General features: G+C 44.3%; 1 protein-coding gene across 2 annotated transcripts in view; it reads left to right on the forward strand.

Annotated features, from left to right (window-relative positions):
• SMAP1 (small ArfGAP 1) overlaps positions 1–13,145 on the forward strand; it is a 247,875-nt gene that overhangs the window by 74,949 nt on the left and 159,781 nt on the right. Inside the window, exon 5 of one of the 2 annotated variants that reach the window (XM_074947929.1) lies at positions 4,352–4,429. The exons of the other annotated variant lie outside the window; for it this stretch is intronic. Within the exon in view, the coding sequence (XP_074804030.1) occupies positions 4,352–4,429 (78 nt within the window). The remainder of the gene's footprint in view (positions 1–4,351; positions 4,430–13,145) is intronic. 2 annotated transcript variants of the gene reach the window in all.

A 13,145-nucleotide genomic window follows, 5' to 3' on the forward strand; every position in this document is an offset into this window, starting at 1 on the left:
ATTGCCTTTTTTTGAGAAATGTAGGAAGAATAAGTACTTAATTAGCTTTGTAATTCTTAAAAATTTAAGAAAGCATCAGTTATTCTTGATACTGATGGCCAATGTGTGCTTCATGGATTCCGTAACAATATAATTAGTAATGCACAAGTTTCTCGAATAGTCATATCTACCCACCTGCTGGTATCACTGTCTCCTCTGGGCTAAACATAAATCACTCAACCCTTGCCAAACAAGGCTGCATCTGGCTGTTGTTTCCAAAGCTCCTATCACCATAATATCTAGGTATGAGTTTGCCAGTCCTCAAAGAGCTGAAAATACTAGTGGTATCTCAGCCTATGACTTAGGAGTATCCCCTGAAGACTTCAAATATATATTGAATAATAATGGTAGTGAATGAAAACCCAACAGTACCTTACAAGGAAGGTGTGGTGACAGCCCACTGCCTCACTCCACCTTTTGAGAGATTTCCTTCAGTGAATAAGCTTGAAACCACTGAAGAATAGTTCCACACACAGGGATTGCAGACTAGTCACCAGCACCTCAAGATCAACAGGTGGATTAAAAACAGGATTAATAAATGTGCAGGTTTGGACTCTGGAAAGCCTGGAGCTCTCTGGATGCAAGAGGGTTCCCAAGTCCAGAGTGCTGTGGTGTTGTGGGGACAGGAGAGTAGGAAGTAGTAGGGGAGGGAAAGGACCAGGAATGCCATGGAGACTTCCCATTGAGAGTTTCTGTGGCTGGGTTGGATCTGGGACCATTTAGTGTTGTTCTGCCATGCTAATTCCCTGTAGTAAGAGCTCCTTATGTTAGGTTGATCAGCTAGACCAGTGGTCTCCAACCTTTTTATGCCCAAGATTACTTTTTAAATCTAAGGGCAACCCAGGATCCTCCCCCACCCATCCCCCAAAGCTCCGCCCCGCTCACTCCATCTCCCCTCCCCCCATCACTTGCTCTCCCCCACCCTCACTCACTTTCACCGGGTTGGGGCCGAAGGGTTCACAGTGTGGGAGGGGGCTCTGGGCTGAGCCTGAGGCAGGGGGTTGGGGTGCAGGAGGCGGTGAGGGGTTCAAGCTCTAGGAGGGAGTTTGGGTGCAGGAGGGGCTCCAGGCTGGGGCAGAGTGTTGGAGTGCAGCAAGGCTAAGGCAGGCTTCCTGCCTACCCTGGCCTCACACCACTCCCAGGAAGGGCCAACGTGCCCCTGTGGTGGGGTGTCACGTGGCTCTGCAAGCGCTGCCTCTCTCTGGAAGCACTGCCCCCACAGCTCTCCCCGTCAATGGGAGCTGCAGGGGTGGTGCTTGCAGGCAGGAGCAGTGCATGGGGGGAGACCCCTGCGCTGGTTGCTTCTGGGAGCGGTGTGAGGCTGGGGTAGGCAGGGAGTCAACCGGTTGGTGACCACTGAGCTAGACTGACAGGCCCTAGAGAGAAACCAGACTGAAGGATAAATCATCTTAAACCGTCATTTGCAATAACACATCTTAAACTTCCTTTGTTAGGAAGAGTGTTGGTCCCCAAGATGTTAACACTGAAAGATGGACAGGACTATACTCTAGGCATTTCAAGGACTGGTGGGGCTTTGCATTATGAAGTCAGCTTCACTAAGAGTGGACCTAGGATATATACATTGGCCTTTTGTGCATCTTACAGGGTCACAGGTACATACTGTATGTGGCTGGCTTGACGTAGGAGTTAAAATATATTGGGCATTCCTCTCCTGCTTGGATACAGCAAATGTAGTGTCAGACAGCCAAATCTTGCCAAAGAATTAAGAAACAAGGTCACAATGGACAACTGTTGAATCAGCTGTAGGCAAACTAGATTCAAAATGTTTGATTCCAAGTGCATTGTAATATACTTCAGTTTAAAATTGTTATGCCAATTATGTAGGCACAGTACTTGTATGTTTGGCCTTTTGTTGACTTTCTGATACCTTTGTTTTGACAGATGGTATGCAAATGAGGAAACAAACTTGTGAAGCAAGTGGGCTAATGCTGCAATGTATGTTTATTGTATAGATTATGATGGCCTCAAAAAGTCATTGATCTCTATTGCATTATTTGAATGTGTGATATTGCCTGGCCAATAGTCATCATCATTTGTTTAATAGACTTTCAGATGTAGAAAACTCCTATTTTGCAATTAAAACAGAAAAAAAAAAAACCCTAACCCACATTCTGCATCTGTGTCTGACAGATGTGTGAGGGAACTAAAAACAATTTGTCTAGGAACCAGAAAGCACAGCTGAAATGAGATTTTAAATTATTTTAGTAAATTATGGGGGGACTTACACATCAGACTAAACACTTGACTATCTGGGTTTTAAATAGTTTGTAGTTTGGTAAAAGATTTGGTAACTAAACAATGCTCAAATAAGGCTGAGTGAATAATCCCCCTCTCTTCATTTTAGAAATTAATATGGTAAAGTCAAAATGCTGGATATGATATCACTGTTTCCATAGCAACAGAAAGTTATAAGCATAAGATTAAATTTACTGCATGATCATGGGGAGTCTCTCTGGTACCTCTTACGATAACACTAGTAGATTCTATAACAAACTAAAACCAGAAAAATACTGATTAAGTCACTTTTTTGTATAAAGAAAAGGAGTACTTGTGGCACCTTAGAGACTAACCAATTTATTTGAGCATAAGCTTTCGTGAGCTACAGCTCACTTCATCCGATGAAGTGAGCTGTAGCTCACGAAAGCTTATGCTCAAATAAATTGGTTAGTCTCTAAGGTGCCACAAGTACTCCTTTTCTTTTTGCGAATACAGACTAACACGGCTGTTACTCTGAAACCTTTTTTATATAAATGTATCACTTCTACAAGTTTAACCCAGTGTGAAATTTCTTCTTGAAACTACTGAACACACTATTAAAAAAACAAAACCCCTTTTCTGGAACATCATGCACCAACCTTCAGAGCAAAAGCATGTTTCCAGGGCCTTTATATATACAGATAGTGAATATTCAAAACATGCATAAATTAACTACAACAATGCTCATGGGATCTTCTATAACAAACATGCAACACTAAAGATGTAACAAGGGGTTTCTCTGTAGTTTTCAGCTAGATTGTAAGAAGCTGTGTCAAAGATTATTTAATGCAAAAAAAAGTGCCATCTAAATATTAGAGACGCAAGGTGGGTGAGGTAATAACTTTTATTGGACCGACTTCTGTTGGTGAAAGAGACAAGCTTCTGAGCTTACACAGAGCTCTTCTTTCCCATGCCTGAAGAAGAGCTCTGTGTAAGCTCGAAAGCTTGTCTCTCTCACCAACAGAAGTTGGTTCAGAAAAAGATATTACCTCACCGATCTTTTCCCTCTGTTATCTTGGGATCAACAACACTGCATATCTAAATAATCAGGGTTTTTTTGACAGTACGTACAGACCTGTACTCATAGCTTAATTTATTTTTAAATTTTCCTTGTGGATACTAATGATGATATTGGGAAATAGAGTTGTCAGTTTTATAGCTCTGAAGATTTACTGCACATTTAGTAAACCTATTTCAGTTGCATTTTTCTGTAAAGGGAATAGAAGGATAATGCTTCTATTAAAGTGATCAAGTACACACAAAGAAATGGTTTAGGAAGATGTATGAAAATGCTTTTAGACGAATCCCATTTTCAAGTGTAAATCGCCTCTCTGGCGTATATAACGGTCTCATAATATCTTTGGTAATTCTGGAAGTACAGTGCTGGTAATAGTGGTCGTGCACACTGGTGTTTAGAAAGGAATATATATAAACTGCTTTGTAATAGGTCTGGCAACCGACTGCTAGGATCCTGCTTTGTAGAAACTCACAGCTTTTTCTGTTTAGCATGTTCTTAAATAGAGAACAGTTCATTAGAACTTTAATTAAATGTATAACTTTCAGAGTTATTTTGCTGTATTCTTTAAATAAATATTCTGTTACAGTGAACAAGAACAAAAGCACTCCCCCCTTGCTCCCCCATGGGACAGCATGCCTTCATGCTTCAAGACATTAATATTTCAACAGTCACATTGGATAAAACCTAATTATTTTTCTCATTCCTGTGATGTGATCTTATCCAGGTTCATTTTCTTATATTTATATTCTAGTGAATTTCATTATAAATCATTCAGTTACCTGACAAACCTCTCTTCCTTTAGAAATAGCATTAGTAAAATTCAAAAGACCAAAATGCAAATGCTTTGTCTTGCCTGCCTTGTTTTTCTATATTGTATGATTTTTTTTTTCTCCCCAAAGTGCTTCTGTATCTTGGGGAAAAATATGAAATCATGTGTTCCTTTGCTCTTTCTATAGTCTGTTAATTTTGATAATCTGCCGTGGTTCCTTTCTCATCCCTTTCATCTGCTTTGTACAGATGTCCTCCTCTGATGCTGTTCTGCCTTTGGCACCTTCTCCTTCTCTGCAAGCTGCTGCCGAGAAGAGCAAATTGGAGGTATCTCTTTTCTAGTGTAATTTTTTGTCAGCCTACATATAATACAGTGCACAGATTTGTACATTTGATTTTATCCATAATGTAGAGTAGCTTTCCCGGGATTTAGCAGAGTGTTTAATTGTCTTTGTTAAAAGGAACTCAGACATTTTAAAACAAGCCACAGGCTTTTCTACACCCTGTTTCCCTGATCACATACGTAAAAAGAGCTAGTGCCTCTAGCTGTATGATTTTTCCTCTCTATATATAATTATTTTGATTATTAGCATGTTCAGACTCTTACTGTTGTCCTACAAAGCCATGTAAAGATACCTTCACACCACTAGCAAAGAGGCATGAGTTTGTTATCCCTTTTTCTTAGAGCATTACTTTGATTAGGCAACAAGCCTCTGCCCTCTAGTAAAACAAGATTTCGAAGATTGCTTTAGAAATCTCCCCTGAAAGGGCACTGCTATTCCAGCCAAGCCATCTAGCAGGTCTGCCTTTTAAAACTAATTTCAAGGGAATTAGAGCCCATAAATACAGACCCATTTGGTGGAATTTTCACTAATTTAAATTTTGTCATTCTTCTGAATTTTCTTCCAGTTATGGACAGTGTATAGATATTGAAAAAAATCATAACCTCCTAAAACTTTGTTCAACATTTAGAACACTGACACTGTACACAAATATAGGTGGTATATAAGGCATCCGCACTAATGCATGGGACTGTTGTGGTAGAACCTGTATTCTTCTTCGAGTAGTGTCCTTATGGGTGCTCCCCCCCCCCCCCAATAGGTTCACTGGGTTTCAAGAAGTGTTTCTGTTGCAAAGCATCTATCCCAGTGACTAACGAACATTCTTAGTGCTTTTGCTGTCTGGGAGAGAACCACATCCCACACTAGTGTGGTTTATGCCAGCAATTGAAACCCAGATCCAGAAAGGAGAGAGAACTGGGACTCAAGCTTCTCCTAATGGAAGCAGTCCTCCAACCGCCCTCAGAGTCACTCCAAGACTCCGGGTGGTGGGAATTCTCACTGCAACCCTCTACATCTAAGGGAGGTGAGCTGAAGAAGTCATCCATGAGCCAGTCTCACAAGGCTTCTAAGAAAAGGGCTGTGAATCCCCACAGCAAGCCGTGACCGAGCTGAAAACGTTCTCCAGTTCACTTGGAATCATCGGTACCGATGGCACCAAAGCTGTCTAAATCCGGTACCCAGAGCTCACGTTACCGCCCTGATAGAAAATTATGGGCTGTCTAAGGACCCAATGGGCACAAGCAAAGACTCATCGGTACTGAGTGTGAGGAAAAATAGAGAATCCACACTGGGGAAGGCTCCTTTGGTGCAGGCATTGACAGTTGTTCCATCTTGGCACGCCAGGCACTGGTGGACTGCACAGTAAGTACACATTGCCAATTCCTTTGTTGCAGATGTCTCAGCTCTGCCAACTGCTACCAGAACAGATGACTGTGGCATTGCCGGACTTCTGGTACGTGACAGATCTTTCGGTGTCTGATGCACTCGACTCACCTCTACCTGGTAATGAATCCACTCAGAGAGCTCCAGACTTGTCAGTGACATCATGCCATGCCCCCCCCATTTTTGAGTGATGAGTCACAATGAGCAAGACGACAGTCTCCTGTCACTCTTCTCATTCACCCTATGGTACCCATTTCCCAAATGGGCCTCAGCTGTACTGCCCCTTTGGCACCCAGCCTCCTTGGTAGGGGCAGCCTTCTGGGTCCTTCCCACGCTCTCAATGGCCTTACTGGGACCCTTGGCAAGCCCATAAACACTGTGCCTCCCATGGTTCTGGCTCGGCCTATTCAGGCCTGATGAGACACCCTCCTTCGGCTGCTGCATTGAGGGTCATTCGAGCCCCCTGAACACTGAGAGGAGGGAGATTACCCTCCAGACCAACTTCTCATCTTCATCAACAGATAAGAAAGTGATGCCCCCTCTTCCATTGTTGGCAGACGCCTTTAAGCTTTTCCAGGAGCTAGCTCAAAGAGTGGCAGATGCATTAAAACTATCATTACAAGAGGTGACAGAGGCACACCATAAACTATTGGACATTCTACGCATCTCTACTTTGTTCAGAGTAGCCCTCCCTATTAATCAAACTCATATGGCAGACCCTGGCATCAGTACCACCAACATACAAACAGGCTGATTAAAAAAAAATATTACGTACCAGCAAAAGAGACAGATTTTTTTCTTCTCCCACCTGCCCCCTAATTCAATGATTATGGATGCAGAAAACTCAAGAGGCTGTCAGCATCACCTGAAATCCACCCCCTATGACTGGGACTAGAAGCCAAGAAAAATATACTTATTAGCCACTCTACAGTTCCATATCGCAAACTATCAAGTCCTAATGGCAAAATATGATTACATCAGCTACTTAAAACTCAGTTCCTTTATTGAGCAGCTCCCAGAATCTCACAAGGACCAATTCAAAGCTATCATTAACTAAGGCCAACTAGTGGCAAAGATGTCACTCCCCCAGTCTGCATTCGACGCAGCTGACAGTGGCACGTTCCATCATCACTGCCATCATGATGAGACGAGTCTCTTGGTTGTATTTATCCAGTTTCTCCAAAGAGGTGCAAACAACTGTGGAGGACCTTCCCTTTGAAGGCAGAAAATTCTTTGTGGAAAAGGTGTACTTTTTCCTCCTCACTTTAAAAGACTTCAGGGTTACTCTTCAGTCTCTCAGAATCTACACACCTGGGCAGAAGAAAGAGTATAGTTCTCAGCCTTCGTTCAGGCTCTGGTTGTCACAATATTCATCCCGACACTCTTCAGAACCCCAAAGAAAGAAGTTCAGGTTCTCCAAACGGAAACCTTCAGGCCCTTATCCTACTTCTTCGCAGCCATCCACCTCAAATCGACAATTTCGAAGGGTTGGTCCAGGTGCCATTAGACCACTCTCTTCAATACCATCCAATGTTAGCATCCATAGGGATGAGAAGGGATTTCTGTCTCACCCCATTCTGCTGCACCTGGGAATGGGTAACCTCTGACAAATGGGTACTGGAGATTATTTGAGATGAATACTCATTCCATTTCACCCCCTTCCCCCACCCCAATGTCCTTCCCCATTCCACTTCAGGGACCCTTCTTATGAGACCCTAGTCTATCTCTTCTTGTAATATCTCCTCACCGTAGGAACCATAGAACCAGTGCCCCCTACATCTAAGAGGCAAAGGCTTTTACTCTCACTGCTTCCTGATACCCAAGAAAAAGGGACGTTGGAGATCCATACTAGACGTCAGAGGGCTCAACAAATTTAAGGCTCAGAAGTTCAAGATGGTCACTTTGGGAATGATTATTCCAGTGTTAGAAAGAGGAGACTGGTTTTCAGCCCTTGACCTTCAAGATGATTGCTTCCACATTTCGATCATACCATGTCACAGAAGATGCCTCAGATTCATACTAGGCCAGGACCACTACCAATACAGAGTACTCCCTTTTGGCATCTCATTGGCCCCCAGAGTATTCTCCAAGGTCATCTCTGTAATGGCGGCCCAGCTATGCTCTCTGGGTGTTGTGATCTACCCTTACCTGGATGATTGTCTCATCAGGGCACATTGCTTCTTCGAAGGCCCAGCGAGTTATCCATACCACTCTGGATTTGTTCAGGAATCTGGGCCTACAAATAAACACACACAAATCAACATTAATACTGGTACAGTAACTAGAATTCATAGGAGCCAACCTCTACTCCGTATGAGCAAGAGCACTCCTCCCAAAACACAGATTCCTCAGTCTCTCCATGCTTATGGAGACCATGCAATCCAGCCTTCAAATATTGGCCATACACTCCCTTCAGCTTCTGGGGCACATGGCCGTAGGCACATAGGTGATAGTTCATGCCAAACTTTGCATGAGATGCCTCCAGTCATCATGAGTCAGTTTGGTTTATAGACTGAACAAAGGCAACACAGACAAACACATCTCTCATACAATAGGGCGCACATCTTAATAATCTTACAGTGCAGGGCAAATGGGCTCCATCTGAGATGTGCCTTCACATCAATCTATCAGAATTCAGAGCGGTCAGGAATTCATGTGCTCATTTCCTTCCACTGATCAGAGGTGTGCACACACAGGTCATGATGGACAATATAGCGTGCAAGTATTACATTAGCCATGAAGGAGGGGCCAGATTGACCTCCCTTTGTGTGGAAGCACTAATGCTATAGAACTGGTGCATTTCCCACAATGTTGCAGTATCAGCGGCCTGCCTACCAGGAGTACACAACACGACAGCAGACAGTCTCAGCAGCAAATTCCCACACTATCACGAATGGGAGATACTCAGTGATGCTCCATGACATATTCTGACAATGGGGGACACTGATGATAGGCTTGTTTGCAACTTACCAGAACAAGAAACATCCACGGTACTGCTCCACAGCGGGCATTGGGGGACACTCCTCCTCCTCCCATGGGACAAGGACCTTCTTTATGCCTTCCCCCATTTCCTCTGTTGCTGAAAGTCCTGCTGAAAATAAAGAGAAAGCAAACATCATACTAATCGCTCCCACCTGGCCCAGAGAGACATGGTACCCTTAACTGTCTCAACTAGTGCTGTGTCCACAGGAGACTCTTGCAACCACTCCTTATGTCCTCTTGCAGAATGAGAGATGCACTGTCCATCCCAGCCAGCGGATACTATGGCTCAAAGCCTGGCTCCTTCATGGTTTCAACACATAGAGACGACATGCTCTGAAGAGGTATCAGAAGTATTATTACATAGCAGGAAAGTGGCTACCCGTTGTACTTACCGACAGAAGTGGACCAGATTTCAGATCTGGTGCAAGTCCAAAAAAGTCACCCTGGATACGGCCACTCTACCCTGTAGTCCTAGACTATTTGCTGAATCTCAAGAAATCGGGACTCTGTTAGCTTGCTAAAAGTACACTTAGCTGCGATAGCGACCTTCCACCAGCAGGTAGAAAGGTACTCCAGTTTTTCTCCACCTAACTATGGAAGAGGTTTTTCAAAGCGTAGCGAACCTCTTTACCCAACCTAGGCTTCTTACCCCACAATGGGATCTCAATCTAGTATTAAAAGGACTGATTAGACAGTCCTTTGAACCCATGGTCACTTGTTCTTCAACTCCCCTTTCCATGAAGATGGTATTCGTGATCACAGTTACCTCGGCAGGAAGGAAGGGGAGACAGCTCCCTTCACAGTTTTCTTCCCTGACACATTTCAGAGTGGTAGCTGTGTTAGTCTGTATCAGCAGAAAGAACAAAGAGTACTTGTGGCACCTTTAGAGACTAACAAATTTATTTGAGCATAAGCTTTTGTGAGCTACAGCTCACTTCATCGGATGCATTTAGTGGAAAATACAGTGGGGAGATTTATATACACGCAGAACATGAAACAATGGGTGTTATCATACACACTGTAAGGAGAGTGATCACTTAAGATGAGCTAATACCAGCAGGAGAACGGATGGCGGGAGGAAAGAAAACCTTTTGTAGTGATAATGAAGGTGGGCCATTTCCAGCAGTTGACAACAACATCTGAGGAACGGGGTGGGGGGGGGGAATAAACATGGGGAAATAGTTTTACTTTGTATAATGACCCATCCACTCCCAGTCTTTATTCAAGCCTAAGTTAATTGTATCCAGTTTGCAAATTAATTCCAATTCAGCAGTCTCTCGTTGGAGTCTGTTTTTGAAGTCTTTTTGTTGAAGGATAGTCACTTTGAGATCAGAAATCGAGTGACCAGAGAGATTGAAGTGTTCTCCGACTGGTTTATGAATGTTATAATTCTTGACATCTGATTTGTCCAATTATTCTTTTACGTAGAGACTGTCCAGTTTGACCAATGTACATGACAGAGGGGCATTGCTGGCACATGATGGCATATATCACATTGGTAGATGTGGAGGTGAACGAGCCTCTGATAGTGTGGCTGATGTGATTAGGCCCTATGATGGTGTCCCCTGAATAGATATGTGGACACAGTTGGCAACGGGCTTTGTTGCAAGGATAGGTTCCTGGGTTAGTGGTTCTGTTGTGTGGTATGTGGTTGCTGGTGAGTATTTGCTTCAGGTTGGGGGGCTGTCTGTAAGCAAGGACTGGCCTGTCTCCCAAGATCAGTGAGAGTGATGGGTTGTCCTTCAGGATAGGTTGTAGACCCTTGATGCGTTGGACAGGTTTTAGTTGGGGGCTGAAGGTGATGGCTAGTGACGTTCTGTTTTCTTTGTTGGGCCTGTCCTGTAGTAGGTGACTTCTGGGTACTCTTCTGGCTCTGTCAATCTGTTTCTTCACTTCAGCAGGTGGGTATTGTAGTTGTAAGAATGCTTGATAGAGATCTTGTAGGTGTTTGCCTCTGTCTGAGGAGTTGGAGCAAATGCGGTTGTATCGTAGAGCTTGGCTGTAGACAATGGATCGTGTGGTGTGATCTGGGTGAAAGCTGGAGGCGTGTAGGTAGGAATAGCGGTCAGTAGGTTTCTGGTGTAGGGTGGTGTTCATGTGGCCATCACTTATTAGCACTGTAGTGTCCAGGAAGTGGATCTCTTATGTGGACTGGTCCGGGCTGAGGTTGATGGTGGGATGGAAATTGTTGAAATCATGGTGGAATTCCTCAAGGGCTTCTTTTCCATGGGTCCAGATGATGAAGATGTCATCAATATAGCGCAAGTAGAGTAGGGGCGTTAGGGGACGAGAGCTGAGGAAGCGTTGTTCTAAGTCAGCCATAAAAATGTTGGCATACTGTGGGGCCATACGGGTACCCATAGCAGTGCCGCTGGTTTGAAGGTATACATTGTCCCCAAATGTGAAATAGTTGTGGGTGAGGACAAAGTCACAAAGTTCAGCCACCAGGTTTGCCGTGACATTATTGGGGATACTGTTCCTGACGGCTTGTAGTCCATCTTTATGTGGAATGTTGGTGTAGAGGGCTTCTACATCCATAGTGGCCAGGATGGTGTTTTCAGGAAGTCCACTGATGGATTGTATTTTCATAGAATCATAGAATATCAGGGTTGGAAGGGACCTCAGGAGGTCTTCTAGTCCAACCCCCTGCTCAAAGCAGGACCAATCCCCAATTAAATCATCCCAGCCAGGGCTTTGTCAAGCCTGACCTTAAAAACTTCTAAGGAAGGAGATTCTACCACCTCCCTAGGTAACGCATTCCAGTGTTTCACCACCCTCCTAGTGAAAAAGTTTTTCCTAATATCCAACCTAAACCTCCCCCACTGCAACTTGAGACCATTACTCCTTGTCCTGTCATCTTCTACCACTGAGAATAGTCTAGAACCATCCTCTTTGGAACCACCTCTCAGGTAGTTGAAAGCAGCTATCAAATCCCCCCTCACTCTTCTCTTCCACAGACTAAACAATCCCAGTTCCCTCAGCCTCTCCTCATAAATCATGTGTTCCAGACCCCTAATCATTTTTGTTGCCCTTCGCTGGACTCTCTCCAATTTATCCACATCCGTCTTGTAGTGTGGGGCCCAAAACTGGACACAGTACTCCAGATGAGGCCTCACCAATGTCGAATAGAGGGGAACGATCACGTCCCTCGATCTGCTGGCTATGCCCCTACTTATACATCCCAAAATGCAATTGGCCTTCTTGGCAACAGGGGCACACTGTTGACTCATATCCAGCTTCTCGTCCACTGTCACCCCTAGGTCCTTTTCCGCAGAACTGCTCCCTAGCCATTCGGTCCCTAGTCTGTAGCGGTGAATTGGGTTCTTCCGTCCTAAGTGCAGGACCCTGCACTTAACCTTGTTGAACCTCATCAGATTTCTTTTGACCCAATCCTCCAATTTGTCTAGGTCCCTCTGTATCCTATCCCTATCTGCCACCGTATCTACCACTCCTCCTAGTTTAGTATGATCCGCAAATTTGCTGAGAGTGCAATCCACACCATCCTCCAGATCATTTATGAAGATATTGAACAAAACCGGCCCCAGGACCGACCCTTGGGGCACTCCACTTGATACCGGCTGCCAACTAGACATGGAGCCATTGATCACTACCCATTGAGCCCGACAATCTAGCCAACTTTCTACCCACCTTATAGTGCATTCATCCACCCCATACTTCTTTAACTTGCTGACAAGAATACTGTGGGAGACCGTGTCAAAAGCTTTGCTAAAGTCAAGAAACAATACATCCACTGCTTTCCCTTCATCCACAGAACCAGTAATCTCATCATAGAAGGCGATTAGATTAGTCAGGCATGACTTTCCCTTGGTGAATCCATGCTGACTGTTCCTGATCACTTTCCTCTCGTGTAAATGCTTCAGGATAGATTCCTTGAGGACCTGCTCCATGATTTTTCCTCAGGAAGTCAGTCGTGTCTCGAAGATAGCTGGGAGCGCTGGTAGCGTAGGGCCTGAGGAGGGAATCTACATAGCCAGACAATCCTGCTGTCAGGGTGCCAATGCCTGAGATGATGGGGCATCCAGGATTTCCAGGTTTATGGATCTTGGGTAGCGGATAGAATACCCCAGGTCGGGGTTTCAGGGGTGTGTCTGTGTGGATTTGTTCTTGTGTTTTTTCAGGGAGTTTCTTGAGCAAATGGTGTAGTTTCTTTTGGTAACCCTCAGTGGGATCAGAGGGTAACCTTCTTGTCGACTGTTTGAAATGGGCCATCCTGATGATCACTGCAAAAGTTTTTTTTCTTCTCCTGCTAATAGCCCACCTTAATCGATTAGTCTTGTTAAGAGTTAGTATGGCAACCCCCATTTAGTGTGTGTGTG

The sequence above is a fragment of the Natator depressus genome, chromosome 3, assembly GCF_965152275.1.
Source record: "Natator depressus isolate rNatDep1 chromosome 3, rNatDep2.hap1, whole genome shotgun sequence".
In the NCBI taxonomy this organism is placed as follows: domain Eukaryota; kingdom Metazoa; phylum Chordata; order Testudines; family Cheloniidae; genus Natator; species Natator depressus.